This window comes from Bos taurus, chromosome 11, assembly GCF_002263795.3.
Source record: "Bos taurus isolate L1 Dominette 01449 registration number 42190680 breed Hereford chromosome 11, ARS-UCD2.0, whole genome shotgun sequence".
Classification (NCBI taxonomy): domain Eukaryota; kingdom Metazoa; phylum Chordata; class Mammalia; order Artiodactyla; family Bovidae; genus Bos; species Bos taurus.
This window is the reverse complement of record NC_037338.1, coordinates 5,230,471-5,247,449: the sequence shown is the minus strand read 5'-3', so window position 1 is coordinate 5,247,449 and position 16,979 is coordinate 5,230,471. Positions and strand designations below refer to the sequence as shown.

The 16,979-nt window shown below is 47.5% G+C and overlaps 1 protein-coding gene across 6 annotated transcripts in view; it reads left to right on the top strand.

Annotated features, from left to right (window-relative positions):
• Positions 1-16,979, top strand: part of AFF3 (ALF transcription elongation factor 3) — a 631,738-nt gene that overhangs the window by 42,022 nt on the left and 572,737 nt on the right. For all 6 annotated transcript variants that reach the window (XM_059891654.1, XM_059891653.1, XM_059891652.1 and 3 more), the window contains exon 2: positions 3,964-4,089. In XM_059891654.1, coding sequence (XP_059747637.1) covers positions 3,964-4,089 — 126 coding nt within the window. The remainder of the gene's footprint in view (positions 1-3,963; positions 4,090-16,979) is intronic.

Here is a 16,979-nt window from a genome sequence, read left to right as displayed (position 1 = left end):
CCACACCATCTGCTCAGGACCTGGTGAATGATGAAAAAGATAGAAAAAGAAAGGCCCCTCAGATCCCAGGCTAGAGCCACTCTAAGATAGCAGAGAGGAAAGCCCTGGGGACTCTTGAGCTCCCAGGTGGATTAAAACTGGAGCTGTCCCGGGGGCTTGGCGTATTAGCATGTCATTTGCAAGCAGAAAGCCTAGAGGGCTGATCCTGCCATCCCTACAGACGAATACAAACATCCAAGAAGCCTCAGGAAGGAGACACAGACTGAGCGCTGGTGCCATCCGCCGTCTGGCTGAAGCAGGAGGGGGGCTGTGGTGAGCACAGTGCTGGCGGAGGTGGGGCAGGGCTCCCATCATCTTCCAGCAGGACCACCTGCACCGCTGACTTTTGGCCAGGCATATCCTTCCAGCGGAATGGTGGGATCGTAAAAGGAAAATTCCCACCTGGTCACAAAAGACCTCTGAGCTGCAGCCAGGTCTTCAGAAAAAGGCCTGAATTAATAAAGCCATGTAAGGGCTCTCTTCTCTCAATCCGTATCCAAAAGGTGATCTCAGTCGGACACCACAGACTTGTTTCTGGGTCTGTTTAGGAGGTTTCCAGTTCCAGGCTGGCAGAATGTGAGTGAGGCCCTAGCTAAGTGCCCTTGAATGCCTGCCCCACACTGAGTAGGATTCATTTCTGAATCCTTTTCCTTCAGAGATGTGGCCTAAACAAACAAACCTGACCTAGGATGCCAGCAGCCCCTCTCATGTAGCTGCTCTCTGAAGCTGGGCACATTTGTTGAGCTTTCTGTAGTAGTGTCTCATTTATCTCCAGAGGAGAGAAGTCCCTCCAGCCTGACTGCCTTTACTATGCATAGAAACTATATCAGCTTCATAGGAAATACCAGTTTTATTTTTAACTTAGGTTATCTCTTATTCCTTTACAAAAAAAAAAAAAAAAATCCTCCCTTTTAGTTCTGGCATTTGAATCCCAGGGTGTCCAAGCACCACCCTCCCCCCTCTCTTCCCCCTGCCCCGCTGACACTTTTTGGTGCTTTTTATTAAGGATTTAACATTTTGACATAAGTGACATGTGTACCAAAACATACCACTGGCTGGAGGATAGTAAGAACGGCTTAATAAACCTGATAAATAATAAGATCACCCTATAAAAGCTCTCATTAACTGTTCTACATTTTTACCTGTGAATAATATAAATTTCTTTCCATGACAACTTAGCAAAGCTGGCATCTACTGACACAATATTATTTGAGTTTTTTCAGAAGGCCTTATTGTCCCACTGGAGACTATACACAAAAACTGGAAATAAAAGTGTTCATGTAACGTCCCCTATGTTAGAGGCCTGAGACTGAAAACATGAGCTAGTCCTGAAGAAAAAAATGCCCAGTACCCACGGTGAAATTGCTTTAGGCCCAAGTTTACCCATGTATTAGCACGAGACTCCATGTTTAAATTCAAATAGAAATCTATCTACCCATTCCTCCGTGGCTTTGGAGGGGGTAGCGAGGTCTTTTATGAGGGAACCACTCTGCCAGCTCTTTACCCCTAGGGCTTTCTCCTTTCCCTCTTCCAGGACCGTCTATTTATCCTCAGCCTCCATGGTGAGGGCAATTTTGTATCCTGAGCTCAGGCCCAGGATGGGAGTCCCAGTAAACATGGTTCTGTTTGTTCTTCAGTCTTCCTCCATTGTATAAACAGACGTGTGGGAAGGGAAGGGAAGTCAGATCCCTGAGAAGGGTGGGAGGTCTTTCTGGAGAAGCTTCCCGGCAGGCAGCCGGCAGCCCTTAGCCCAGGAACAGGACGCTCCTCTTGTTGGGGAGTGGAACTTGCAGTTGTTCCAGAGCGGGGCTGTTTTCTTGAGCTCTCCTCCACCCTCAACAACGGCCCCCGAGCCTCCGGCCGCCCTGCAGCCTTTGTTCCTGGGAACACTGTCTGGATGCTTCAGCCATCTCACTTTTGCCAGAGCAAACATTTGCAACAAGGCTTATGCTAAGGAGACGTTGAAAAGACAGATTCCCCCCTCCCTCCCAGTCTCTCCAAATACACCCTCGACTGGGTCCTGGGAAGAGTGCTTCACACCTATGTGTTCCCCCATATTCGCATTCCCTTTGTTCCTCCTAGCCTTGTTACTACCTTCAACTAATGAGGGAGGTCTTTAGGGGCTGGGAGTTACCAGCTTGTAAAATAACAATTCTTTTCCCTCAACCCGCGTTGAGGGAAATTCCTTTCTGTCAGACTCTGCCTTCCTTTACTGTTTTACCTTCTGCACATTAGTTATGGATGCTAATAAAGGAAGGACTACATCAGAGCTGGGGGAAGGCAGCAGGGGGTTGAGCGTTTTTGTAATCCAACCCCAAACAGGAAAGAATTCTCCTTGGTCCTTTCTTCTCCTGCGTGTGCTCCAGACTTAGTTTGTTAATCCTCATTCAGAGGTCAGAGAGGTGAGGTGGGTATGATTCCTAGGCTTGCCTCCAGATGGAGGGATCCTGTGACTTAGTGCCACCCAAGGGTCTAGATTTCTGGCAGCCTCAGGCAGTGGTTCCTCTTGTCTAGAATGAACAAAAGGGGAGCGTGCCAGAAGGCTCCCTATGGCAGGGCCTTGGGGGGTTGGGTGCAAGGGATGGGTATTACCCTGCCCTGTACTGCTCTCTCCAGGAAGTCTTTGGGAGCTTGGGCCAGGCTCCCAGCGCTGTGGCCAAGAGGACAGGAGAGTCAGGAGACAAAAGAGAGGTTCTGGGTTTTGGCCAGCTATAGAGAAACAAACAGGGCTAGGGCGCTGATGAGACGCCGGCTTCTCAGCCCTTACACAAAAGCAAGGGAGGGGGGAAGTGATCTTTAAACTCCAGGAAGTAGTAATAATAAGAAGAACTTGGTTTTTCAGGAGCCACAGTGACACTCTGTCATCCTTCTGTCAGACAGAAGACAGGGCTGGAAGTTTGCAGTCAACCCCCAGAGGCCTGTCCCCTTCCCTGAAAGAAATAGAAAGGAAATGGGTTTCCAGGGTCGGGCCAGCTGGAGCACTGGGGATGGGGGTACCTTCCTCAAACTGCAGGTCCCCTCAGAAGAGGTTTCATCCCCGATCCCCTTGATTTAACGTAACTTACTGGCTCGATATTTTAAGCGGTTTGTTTACGGCGCTACTGCAGGCTGCACCGCCAACTCGCTCCGCGCCTGGAGCCGCCAGGGCATCTCCCAGCACCCACTCAGGTCGGCAGCCGCCCCATCGCCCGGCCCACGGCGGGAGGCGCCTGGCCGGGTCAGGCGAAGACCGGACCCCCTCCAAGAAGTGTGTGCACCCGGGGGTTGAGGGGAGGCCGGGCGGGGCCGGGGCAGAAGATGCGGCAGACCCGGACTAGCTCTGCATCTCCGACCCTCCGCGCCGCCGCCCGCCCCTCGGCCGGGCTGGCCGGATCACGCCGGGCGCCCCCGGGAGGCCGGGGTCGAGGCGCGGAGCGGTACGCGGGGGTCGGGGCTGGCCGGGCGGCGCGGCCTGCTGGCTGTCGGGACCCGGGGGAGCCGCGCGGGGAGCGCAGGGGCGCGCGGGGCGGGCGCGGCGCGGGGCTCACGGCGCGCGCGCGTCTCGGCCTCGCCCGCGCACACGCGCCTCCCGGAGGAGAAAGGCGGGCGGGCGGGCGTGCTCGGAGCGGCGGCGGCTGCAGCGGGCCGGGCCGGGCCGGGCCGCCGCGAGGGCGGGAGGAGGGGCGGGCGCGGGGCGGGCGCGGGGCGGGCGGGGTGGAGGGGAGGAGGAGGAGGCGGCGGCGGCGGCGGCGATCGCGCCGCTCTCTGCGGTGTGTGCCTGCGCGAGCCGGCGAGCGGGTGAGTGCGCTGGCCGCCGCCAGCCGCCCGGCCGGCCCCGAGGCGGGAGGGGGGCGCCGGGAGCCCCGAGCCGGGGGCGGGCGGCGGGCGGGCGGCGGCCCCTCCGGCGCGGCCGGGATGCACCTTGAGCGGCGCCTTTCGTTGCAGCGCGCGGGCGGCCCGATCCTCGGCGGCGGCGGCGACGGCGGCGACGGCGGCGGCGGCGCTGACACCTCCCACCATGGACAGCTTCGACTTAGCCCTGCTCCAGGAATGGGACCTCGAGTCGCTGTGGTGAGTCCCTGTGCCCGCCGCTTGGGCGGGCGCGAGCGGCGAGGGGAGACTGTGGCGGCCCGCGCGCCCTCACCTGGGTCGGGGGTTCGGGCGACCAGCCACCGTGGGGGCGGGGAGGGTCCGGGGCGCCCGCCGCGCCGGCCCCTTCCCGTCTCCCCCAGGGGGAGGCCTGGCCGCCCGCTTGTCTTCTCGGCCCCCTTTCCCGTCTCCTCCCCACGGTGCTGTCGGCCCCCATCCCGGGGGCCGGTGATCTGGGGAGCCAGGGGCAGAGCGCAGCCTTGATAATGCACCGATTTCTAGAATGTGTCACTAGTGCCGGGGATCCACCCCTCGGTTCCCCCACCCCGCCCCCGCACCTCTCACCTCCCTTCCCTCCATTTGCGCACCCCGTCGTTCACATCAGCGACCCCCTGGAGTTGAGGCTGCTGCCAAGTGCCCTTAGAGGATGCTCCAGCCTCCCGCCTGTCTGCGCCGGGTCCTGGCGGCCACATCCTTTCTATCTCTCCCACCCACTCCCACCCGAGACAGAAAGTGAACCCGAGGGCAGTGGGGCGAGTGCTTCTGCGTGCGGGAATTCCGGAGGCCCTGGCCTTGGGAGACTCATTTCCTCGAGGTTCGCAATCCCTTTGGGCTCTTTCTTCACACCTCGCCTGGCCACACTCCTCCTGTCCCAGCTCCAGCCCACTGGCGCCCCGTGTGTCCCTTTATTCCGCGCTGACGGCTCGCAGCTTGGGGAGCGGGCGGCTTGGCGGTAGCCCTCGGGGTTCTGTGGCTCCGGCTCCTCACATTGCGGAGCTGCTGTAGGTAAAGCGCCGCTGGAAACAGTTTAATTCTAGTTTCGGGTGTGTTAAAAATCCCATTGGCTGCTTCCACATCCCTCTTATCCACCGCCTCCCCCCATCTCCTAAATGTTTCCAACCAGCCCTATTCAGGTGGTAAAATTACTGCCTGCATATTCCTGGAGGAACTTGTGTTATGTTTAATATTTACGGAATGAACATCTGTGGAACAAGCATATTAACTGCATTCTGTTCTGCCTCTGGAAATCGCTTATTGTAGAGCTGAGGTTTGGTTCCCCCCACCCCTCCCTTTTCTTCTTTAATTCAGTAAAGAGTTCACATGTGTCTAAAACTGCAAGTGGTGTGCACATGAATATGCAGTGTGCAATTTTAAAGCTAAACTGCTATTTGATTTATAGATCATATAGATGATTTGTGGATATGTGTATGTTTCCCTTGCTTCATGCTTCCAGTGACTGCTCTGTCTAAAACCAGGTGTAACAAACTAAACTGGACACAAAGCTAGTCCATTAGCAAACAGTTTCTTATAAAAGATGTGAGGATCAGCAAGTGCAGCTTGCTCTGCATAATGCTGGCACCTATAAAATACACAAGGATGGGCCCTAATGTAATAAAAGTTTTATATATTACACTGGAAACTTCAAAGAGTCAGTGTAAAAAGAATATGAAACATGTTATTACTCTATAAAAGTCGCTAATTACTGTGTTGTTGCTTCTGGGGTTTATTTCAGTCTTTCATTTATAGATACTTATTACTTTACAGGTTTACACTTTGAAATGTTGGTTTCTGGCACAAATTCAGTAGGTTTGGAGATAGAAATTGTGCTTGACTTTTGTTTTTAAAAGGCAGTTTTTCAGTCAAAGGAAAGAACTTTTTGTTTTGGTGGGTTTTTAGGCTTCTTGTCTGCTTGCTGACTCAAAACTGAAGCCCCCTTACGACTCTTACAAGGGATATTTTGAAATTATCAGTCATAATCTGTGACTTTTCCAGCACATGCCTAAGCTCTTTTTTCCTCTGCATCTTTAGTTTCTGGCTGAGTTACCTGGAGCACAGTTCCACAAAAAATGTCTGTTGAATTGACTTGAAATTTACATTAGCTACAGTACTTTTATTATTTAAAAAAATTAAAAAATAAGCGTTTTTTTTTTTTTTTAAGTTGCTGTACATGCAGTCAGAGTTTAATCAATTCATCAGTTTCTCTTTGGCTTATGAAACTGTGCAGGCTTTCTTGATTAAAACATAGTAGAACACTTTGGCTTGATTGAGGGAGCATTTCTAGTTTGCAGAGGCAGAAGTTACATCTTCTAAGAGCTTATATATTTCTGATCAGTTAAAGCGAAACCAAACTCCTTAAGTATACATTTCTAACATGGAATGGACGCTATTTTCTAACTCAGTTTTCTGGTTCACTTTTACGTTTTTCTGTTTTTAAGCTTATGGTTTACTTTTACGCTTATAGGGGACCCCAAATAACTAACATTTGAGTACTTTCTGTGGGTCAAAACATTTTCATATCCATTGTTTCCTTACTTGAATCTCATAACAGTCCCAGAAGTGGTAAGTGGTAGCAGTCCCATTCTACAGATAAGGAAGTAGAGGCCTTGAACTGTAGAATGACTTTACTGAGACCATAAAACAAATGACAGCCGAATTTTTAAACTAACATTTAACAGACACTTAGCCAGACACACTCTAAGTACAATGCACATACTTAGCATCTTTAAACTCTATTCTAAGTACATTACATGGCTTAGCTCATTTAATTTTCACGACAACCTTAGGGAACAACCAAGTACTGTTTTTTTTTTTTTTTCCCCAAGTACTGTTTTTATTCCCAGTTTACAGATTGGGAAATTGAGGGTTGGGAAGATTAGCTGACCTGCCCAAGGTCACACATGTAGAAGTGGAGGAGCCATGTTTGAACCAAGCATTAATTTCAAAGCTCAACTTTTCTGATTTTAAATCCAGTGTATTTTCTAAAGTATTACAGATGTATTCCCATTTTATGAGGGCAGGTCTGGAATTTATTACGAAACAAAATCTTGATGAAGATTCTGGTATAATATTAAAGAAAGAGAAGATCAGATCCCTTAATTATATTAATTTAAAATTAAAGATTTGAAAACAAAATACCATGATTTAGGAAATTACATCTGCTGCCCTATTTGAATTAGCTTATAAAATGTATATAAATTTAAAATAGAGACCACTAAAAATTTCTTTCTTTAATCCCTTTTAGGAAAACACTATTATTTGGGGGCGGGGCGGGAGCGGAGAAGGTACTAAGGCAAAAGAGAATGGGATTTTAACAGTGTTTTCACTGCTGGACATCATTTTCCAATAAAACAAATTTGAGATTATTAGTTGTGACTGTGCTTTGAACCTGAGCTAGCTTAGTCTAGTGGTCACTGAAAGCATCCCCAAATGACTGTAGAGACAATATGAACTAAAGAGCTCAGTACTGTTGAATTTAATCTCCTCTGCTTCCTTGCACACCCTTTCCCCTCCTCCCCTCCCCTCCAGAAACCCCCATTCTTTTTTTTCAAGGTGGGGGGAGGGTGGAAATTTTGAACCTGAATCATCCAGATAGCAGTTTCAGTTTTTCTTTTCAGCCATACCTTAAAGTTGAGAAGGGCTGCCCTTATTCCCACTTCTACTTCCCATTTCTGGTTTGAAGCAGGAGTGGAGAGTTTGGAGCAGGTGAAGGCATGCATCCTGTGCCCAGCTCCCTAGCTTCATTCTTAGAGCTGAGTCCCTGAAGAGCTGGGGATTCAGTAAGTTTACAGGGACAGATGCCTAGAGGAGCCGAGCCCCTTCTCAAACTCCATCTCTGTCCCCTTCGTCCCCTCTTCTTCCAATTCTCCACAAGCTTTTGATCAGCTGCTGGGCATGTACGCCATTCCTCAGGGCCTTTAAAATAAAGACCATCCCTTTGAATGGCGTAACAGTTGCTTTCATTTATTCACTTAACACATTGTATTGATCACCTCTTAAAGACAAGAGCTCGTGCTGGTTGCCACAGGGAATGCAGAGAAGAGGAAAGCGTGAGTTGTGCGTGTTATTGTCTAGTGGAGATGAGACAAGTACACAAGTATAAAAGGAAGGCTTCCACACTGGTGATCCCGAAGTGAGAGAAACCATATTTGGGACCAGGGTGGGTGGGTGGTGGAGGAGGGAAAGAGGAAAAATCGAGTTTTTTAAAAAAGGCTTCCGTGGAAAAGGTGGCCTTTGAACTAAGCCTTGAAAGATGAATGGGATTTTTACAGACGGTGGGGGTGGGGTATTGAGAGGACATAGCGGCATCTTGGGCAAAGAAAGAACTGGAACAAAGGCTTTCATGGTGTCTCTGAAAGATGCTTTTATGAGTCATGGTGGAATTACCTATACCAGATATTTCAAAGATTCAGAACTCTGTCATCATGAGGTGCTTTCAGTGACCGAGATAAGCTTTCCACAGTGAACTCAAGTCAAAATTGTATCTAATCTCCCTTAAATATAGACACATGTTACTTACTGGGGAGAAAGTCTGTTGGAATAAAATAGTAAATATTCAGCTTCCTCTCTCCTACTCCTCTGACCCATAGCTTCACATGGCCCAGAATCCATTTCTTTGGGTTCCAGTAGGCATTCTACTTTATATTCTTTGCAAGTGGAACCTTTGAAGCTGTAACAAATGGATCATATCATACTCATCAGCTTGTTCAGTGAGCATTCACAGAGCATTAGGCAGCCTCTAGGTTAGGTGTCAGAGAACAGTTGCTTTCAAAGGTTTTCTACCATGACTCACAGTAGCAAGTATGTTTAACGATTGCAACCCACCACATCATTTGTGTGCACACAGACTCATAACTGAAACTAGTGTCACAAATAACACTTGCCCGCATTATGGGAGATGTACTTTGGTATTTTATATTCTATTTTTTAAAAATTCCTTATCCATGGGTTGAAACCTGTACTTTAGGAGGGGAAAAAAAAAAACAAAAACCAAAACCCTACTGTAGTAATTCAAAGGAAAGTGGATTTGTACGGAACTTGAAGGAGAATAAGCCATCCAGATCAGGATTTGCTATAGGAAGAAGCTGAGGCTGCCCTTTTGAGGGGGAGGCAGGTTTCCTTGGTGGCTCCACCGTCAAGAACTCGCCTGCCAAAGCAGAGACTTGAGTTCTATCCCTGGGTCAATAAGATCCCCTGGGTTGAGAAGGAAATGGCAGCCCTCTCCAGTATTCTTGCCTGGGAAATCCCAAGGACAGAGGAGCCTGGGGGCTACAATCCATGGGGTCACAAAAGAGTCGGACACAAAGAAGCGACTGAGCAACACCAAGGATAGGGGAAGAGACCTTTAGGGCAGAGGCGCCTGTGAAAGGCATCCTGGAGAAGTGGACTTTCAGAAGGAGAAGGGGAAAGGGAGGAAAGTCCATGTGGAGGGAAGGTTGTGACTAGAAATAAGGAGGGAATAAAGCTTGGAGCTTGTTGGATGAAGTTATTAACTATTAATAACTCATCTGGGGATGGACTGCACCCCTGTAGGCGGACGGGGAGCCAAGCGGAGGAGCCACTAACCTCGTAGTCCCCATGTCGAAGGCTTCCCAGGAGCGCCAGCGGGCCTGTTTGGTTGTCTTAAAAATCAATCACCTTCTATCAGGCCTCCTTAGGCTCCCCCCATGAAGGGTCAGAAAGCGGCCCCTCATGCCTGATCTTGACCCTCAGCCCTTTCCTCTAGCTCCAACAAAGCAAACATTTTCAGGCCTATCCCCATTCCTTCTGTACAGTTGGAAGCAGTTTACCAGAAGCAGAGGCGAAACTGGTACCCAGCACCTCCACTGGGCGTGGCCTGAGCCCTGGGCGTGCTGGAGCCCGTTGGTCCAGAGCAGTCCTGTTGGCTGCGCTCCTTCTCATTGGCCGAAGGTGGAGGATGATTGTCTGCGGGGCCCATCATCGGCCCAGAGCACGCATGCACAGAGCGTGGAAAAGGGCCTCCCCAGGTGCAGGGATGAGAAAGTTTACAGCAGAGTGGCTGCCAGGGCCAGGGCAGGAGGGCTGCACCCTTGAAGGGGCTGGTGGCCAGTAAGAGGTGGGAATCAGAGCAGTGCTGAGCGCAGGGAGCTGAGGGGTGCATCCCTTTGTGGTTCCGTGAGTGGTGTATCTTGGAGGGTGGGGTGGTGGGGAGATGGCTTAATTCAGGGCGCTGAAGCTAAGGACCCAGGTTCTCAAACTGGGTGTCAGGATAATGGGGAGGATGCGCACTGGATGTGCAGACGAGCTTTAACCAAGGGTTTTAACCAAGTGCCTTTTGATGACGATGAAAATGAATTTTGTGTGTGAGGAAATGATTCCTTCCTGTGTTCCAGATTCTCTTCTGTGAAAATGTAGGAGGGTTATAAAATGCTAAAAGTCTATTTCGGGAGAATGTCCTTGTGAACCAGAATGGATCTAATCAATGGCACTTTAAATTTAGCAACTTGAACGAGGCCCTTTGGCATAATTTTGGTTAAAATAACAGTCAAATTAAGAAAAAAACCTCCCTAAAAATGAAATGCAGGAATTTGTTTTTTTTTGGGGGGGGAGGGGTGGTAGGATAAAGCTTTGGTGGCAAAATCAGGGCCATAAAAGATGATTTTAATATCATTTAATGATAACATAATGTTTCCTTGTTTTGTTTTAGAGTGGAACCCATAAAACTTATTTTAGTGTTGCCTTTCTCTTTTGTTTGGGAATTTAATTGAGGTTTCTGAATTCAGCTGGCTCCAGTCTTGCTTTCTGTTTGGCCCTGGGCAGCTCAAGATCTTTCTCATTTCCTATTCTCAGTCTTGTTTAATCACTTATAAAATGACAGCACTTATACCGGCCTACCTCATAAGGTTGTGATGTTAAGTAATGAAAGTGTCAATTGCTTTGTGAATGCCAAACGCAGTTCTTTTATACCCTTTACTTCCTTCAAAATGTCTCTTTATCATAAACAGGGAAGGATACAGAAAGGTCATGTTGGATCAGGTCATCCATCTGGTGCAGAGTTCTGTCCCTGGCAGTAGGACCCAGGGACCTTTTTGAGTAGAGGTCAGTAGATTTTCTTAGTTGTACATCATGGTTGAGCAGACAGATATGTCCTTACTTACAGTTGTACTAGTAACGTGTAGATATATTAACCATTACATAATCTTTGATGTTTAACTGAGAATGTATTGAATTACCACCCATTACATCAAATGACTTCATTTGGCTCTGTGGGTCTCATTAAATTATGTCAGGCTAATCATAATTTAGTTTCAGTAAAAACAAAATAACACAGTTATACCAGGATGAGAGGGTACCACACTATCCGAGGAGCTTAATGGGTTTTAGTCTATGGAAACAAAATACCTGGGGACGTGAAATACCTGGGGATGTGAAATACCTGGGGACATGATAGGGGCTCTGAGTGCTCCCAGGTATTTCACTGGGTTGTCCAAGGATGTCATTAAGGTCAGTGGGTGTGAGTGACAAGGCTGTCTCAGAGAGTGTCGATGACCTGTCCCTAGGAGGCTGAGACCCCCTGCCAGGGACTTTGTAGAAAGAGTTTCCAGAGTAAGTGGACTGGCAGCAGGAAGTTATCTCTGAGTCCTTCCAGCGTCACAATTCTATGATCATTCCTATCTCATGCAAGCAGGAATCAAAGAGCCATAGTCATTAATTGTGTTCACTTGTGTATTTTACCCTTTGCAATTTCTCTACTCACATGTGGAGAAGGGCGTGGAGGGTACTTAGGCTTCTTCACATTAATTTCTTCCCAGGAGGCTCATTGTTAGCTGCAGTAAACAACAGTGACTGTAATTTGGTGACCACACGCACGTAGCAACTCAGTGTAGAGCTATGTGCTTAACTTGAACTGAAACAATTTTATTTTTCCTTTTCTTATGGACAGGAAATTAGTTTCTGAAAATCCTCTGGAGGTTGTAATAGGAGTCTGTTAGTCTTAGGTAAATTTTTCTTGTCATACCGGCACTGTTTACCTGAGTTATGAAGTGACAGACCAAATTTTCTGTCAGGTTCATGGAAATGATAATTAGTAACCTGGCAGTTTAGATAGAAAAAGGCTTTATTCTAGCCAATCATCAGCAGTTCTGGGGAAATAATCTGTCTACTTTTGTTTTAGAATTTCAAGATATATTTATTTTTCTATAAAATGTATCTTGAGGAAGAAAAGACTTAGGTTAGAAAATAGTTTTGAAGTACAAAGGTCCATATACTTACCTATCACTCAGGCCAGCGCTGCTTAGGCTCCCTGCATCTAGATAACTTGTATCTTGATAAAACATAGATTCTGATTTAGTAGGTGCAGGGCAGGGTTGTTACCGTTGTTCGGTCACTCAGTCGTGTCTTGACGCTTTGGGACCCCCTGGACTGCAGCACACCAGGTTTCCCTGGTAGGGTTATGAGTCTGCAATTTTAATCAGCTCCCAGATAGAACTGCTGGTCCTTAGACCAAACCTTGAGTAGCAAGAAGTAAAAGAATAAACATTCCTTTGAAAAGAAGCTCTTAACAAATTTTGCATCATCTTTTTGTTTTGAGAAGGCTCTGCATAATAGCGTTACGGTTCCACAGTGCTGGGAGGTTACATTTTGATGCAGCATTTATTTTATTTTCGTGAATCTTCCTAATACAATTTTGATGAGTGAGGGGGTGGTTAATTGTATCCTAGTGGGGATATAGTGGGAAATAAACATAAAAACCTAAGTAAACAAAGTTTATAATAAATGGGCTAATCACTTTTTATAGCTTTACAGTTCTTGTCAGCCCTTCAGAGACAGAGGCCTTCTGCATTAAGAGCCAGCGCTTAGAGTGACTGGATTTAGAATTTTACAAATACTCTGTGTTTCTCAGGAATCTCACAAACGTTCCTGTAGGTGCCCAGGACTCAGACCAAATGGTCCCATTCTCTTTACGAAGAAGCTAGGGGTAGGGTGGTGCAGGGAGGTGGCCGTGATGGGGGAGGGGGTAACTATTTGCAGAATTACTGCACTACCCTGTGGCCATAGCTGCAAACTGCACCTCTCCCAGTGTCCTAAAAGAAATCACAGCTCAGCTCCAGGTGGAACCCATGGTGGGCTCAGAGCCTCTGGGGGGACCGTCCCTTGCTCAGCAGAGTGCCCGAGTCCATTAGGCAGTCAGACTTAGCTGCTGTTTAGCCATGTTTAATTTCCAGTCCTGTTTCATTAGAAAAATAAGTGCAGATGAGACTGATTATGTGAGTAAATACAGCACAGTTGACTTTGAGTGTACTGTGAGCTTGGCGGGAAATTTATTTACTTTATCTTCTTAATGAGGGTTTGTGTGCATGCACACACATACACACACACAGATTTTCGTTCTCTGAGATAGGCATGGAAGACTGTAGCTGATAGGAGCACGCCAGATTGGGCTTCAGCAATTGTGACTATTTCAGATTTGGAAGACAGAGCTGACTTTTCAGGAATGATAGTGACTAGTTTAAATTGTGCAGCCTGGAGACACGTGTGACCCCCTCAGAGGAAGTGCTCACCTTTGCTTTTAGCCTGTTGTTTGGGGCAGCACTTTGCGTTTGTGCTTTTAATGGCTGGAATATTGCCTTCTACCTCATAATCCAGTGTTATCCAATTGCATTTAACCATTTCCTGTAGTAGGCAACATTAGAGTCTGTGTAACTTCTTCAGATAGGGACTAAGTGAGAGGGAAACAGCTGCCCCAGGCGTGGAGACAGATCAGACCCAGCAGAAGGAAGCAGGGGTTTGGTTATTGCTTTGATTTATACTGTTATCATCAAATTAATGTATTTTCTCTCACTTTGGAGAAAACATTATTTAATGACTATCAATAATGATACAGATAACGGGGTAGCCAGGTGATTTGCACAGCTTCCCCAGTCAAGGAGGGGAGGCTCTGAGTTAGTGGTTTGCTGTGTTGGGCCCTAAGTGGAAACAGTGACAGATTTTATTTTCTTGGGCTCCAAAATCACTGTGAGTGGTGACTGCAGCCACAAAATTAGAAGATGCTTGCCCTTTGGAAGAAAAGTTATGACAAACCTAGGCAGCATGTTAAAAAGCAGAGACATTACTTTGGCAACAAAGGTCTGTATACTCAAAGCTACAGTTTTTCCAGTAGTCATGTACAGATATGAGAGTTGGATGATAATGAAGCTGAGCAAGAAGAATTGATGCTTTCAAATTTTGGTGCTGGAGAAGACCCTTGAGAGTCCCTTGGACTGCAAGGAGATCAAAGCAGTCAATCCTAAGGAAATCAATCCTGAACACACATTGGAAGGGCTGATGCTGAAGCTCTAATACTTTGGCCACCTGATGTGAAGAGCTGACTCATTAGAAAAGACGCTGATGCTGGGAGAGATTGAAGGCAGGAGAAGGGGGCAAGAGAAGATGAGATGGTTGGGTGGCCTCACCGACTCAATGGTGATGAGCAATTCCAGGCGATAGTGAAGGACAGGAAAGCCTGGCACGCTGCAGTCCATGGGGTCGCAAAGAGTCCGAAATGTCTTACTGACTGAACGACAAACAACAACAGCAAGAAGAAACACCAAGCTGTTCCTTTGGAATAGAAAAAAGCAATTGATAGTGGTCAGCTAAATTCTGAACTTTGGCTATGTAATTCAGAATTGGGGCTTGACTGACGAGATAGGCTGGCCTGTCTCTGCAGTTCACTGAAATAGACGCTCAGGATCCGGAATGGGTTGGTCCATCCACTTTCTGAAATGTGCCACTTACCCCTCTTGTGGTCCACAGCAGCAGTGGAAATGAGGATTCCTTGGAGGGAGGATGTAACTTTAGAGACCCTCTGAGCCAAGTATGTAAGCTGTCTGTCATCCTGAGGGAGCAGGCTGTAGCATCAGCAGTGATGGGGAAACCATACCTCTTCAACAACCTCCGTATGTTAACAGTGCTCACTCTTTGGTGGAAAACTGAACAGGTAATAGTTGTATGGCTGTGTTGTATGGCTGGGTGTGGAAGTTCAGCATGAAGCCTTTGCCTGGCTCCCATTGTCTGGGCTCATGTTGGGATGAGGAGGGAGCATCCATGCTATTCCCAAGCGCCATGATCATCTGCTGGTCATAATATTGGCGCTCAGGACAGATGTTGCCTGCAGAGGCTGCTGAGTCCTTCTCAGAATCACCTCCATGTGCCAGAGTGGGCGGCTCGGCTGGACTCTCCCGTTTGTGTGTGTGTGTGTGTGTGTGTGTTTTCATCAAAGGTAGATCCTTCCCCAGAATATGGTATGGCTTCTTCTGAGAACTAAATCTTTTAGGTGACTTTCCTTTAGAGTGTGTCTTTGTTTTTCAGTAAGTAGACTTTAATCTTTTAGTACGAGCAGAGTATCTGAGAAAAGTATCTTATGGGAAAGCAGTGAATTTTACACACCACTTTAGTCCCTGCCTCTCCCCTCCCACCCCGCAAGTTGAATGAAAACTTCAAGGCTGAGTTAACAAGTTCTGAATATGGAAATTAAATATTTATAGTAGAAAAAGAAAGTGTGGTAATTTCATTTCTACTATTTAGGTAGATAATTAGATACATAAGTTGATTTCTATTCTTTTCTTTACTGTTATCCCTCAGCAGGATAAAAGTAATGTTTTAACATCCTGAAATAGTATATACAATAATCTAACACAATATGTATGCCTAAGCTGCTCTTCATATCTCTTTCTCTAGATTTACAGGTTTCTGGATTGAAATTATTAAGCCAGACACATTTTTACCTTAAGCTTCAAATGGATTATTTCAAATAATCTCAGTAGGGTTTGTACCAGTTTTAATAGGGAACCCAGTGGAGTACATAAGAGAGTACCCTCTCCATTACGGAGTTTCGGGGAAGATTTCCTGGGGAAAGTGACACCCAGTTTGAGTTTTAAAGGATGAATTGGAGGTAGGCTAGGAGAAGAGGGTGCTGCAGGCGCAGTACCGTAAGTGAGGTCGAGAGGTGCAGGGCGCTGTGTTGTGATGGTCGCTGTGACCAGTGCAGGGGGGTTGTGGGTCTGAAGCGTTACAGGTAGGCAGCAGCAGGAGGGGAGGTTGGGTGCGGAGGGCCCCACATGGCATTTCAATGAGCTTAGACATTGTCCAGTAGGCCGGGGACTGCTGTGTGAGCAGGCGAGCAAAACGGCCCCGCTTATATTTTATTATTATTTCTAGAAGGCATTTGGCATGGGTGAGTCTGGGGGCTGTGATGGGCCATGTCTGGAGGATCAGGTCAGGCAGGAAGGACAGAGGGAAGAGGAGGACTAGAGAAGTCTGTAGGGAATTACACTGGAAATTTTGCTGTTTGACTTGTTGGGGGAATAAGGGAGACTGGGCCGGGGGTGGGGGTGGGCAAAGGTGCTTTTAGGATGTTTGGCTTGTGTGATGAGGTAGGAGTATAGGAGGAGGAGCAAGCTGAGTGGGGGCGGATGGAGTGTTTGGATCTTAAAATGTTCCATTTGAAATCCCTGTGGACCATCCAGGTAGAGTTGCCTGGAGCAAGTTTGCTGTGTGGTAGTGACCTTTTGAAAGAAGGCAAGGACAAAATAAATATTTGGGAGTTATCGTTACATAGGTACTAGAGACAATCATGTGGTTGGACAGGATCACCTAGGAAGAGGGAGGGGAGAATATGTTAGCTGAGGACCCAGAGGAGCAGTGGGTTGGAAGGCAGTCTGGGCAGGAGGTTGAAGAAATGGTCAGAGAGATGGAAGCCTGGAGAGAATGGGGTTCATGGTTGCCTGCTTTGTTTTATGGAAGTATGGTTGATTTACAATGCTGTGTTAATTTCTGCTGTGCAGCAGAGTGATTCAGTTATACATATGTATATATTTGTGTTCATATTCTTTTCCATTATGGTCTGGCATACAATGTTGAATATAGTTCCCAGTGCTGTGCAACAGGACCTTGTGGTTTGAAACTGAAACTGTTAGTTGCTCAGTGGTGTCTGACTCTTTGCAGCCCTGGCCAGGCTCCCCTGTCCATGGGATTCTCCAGGCAGGAATACTGCGGTAGGTTGCTATTGCCTTCTCCAGGGGATCTTCCTGACCTGGGCATTGAAGCCAGGTCTCCTGCATTGCAGGCAGATAGATTCTTTACCATCTGAGACACCT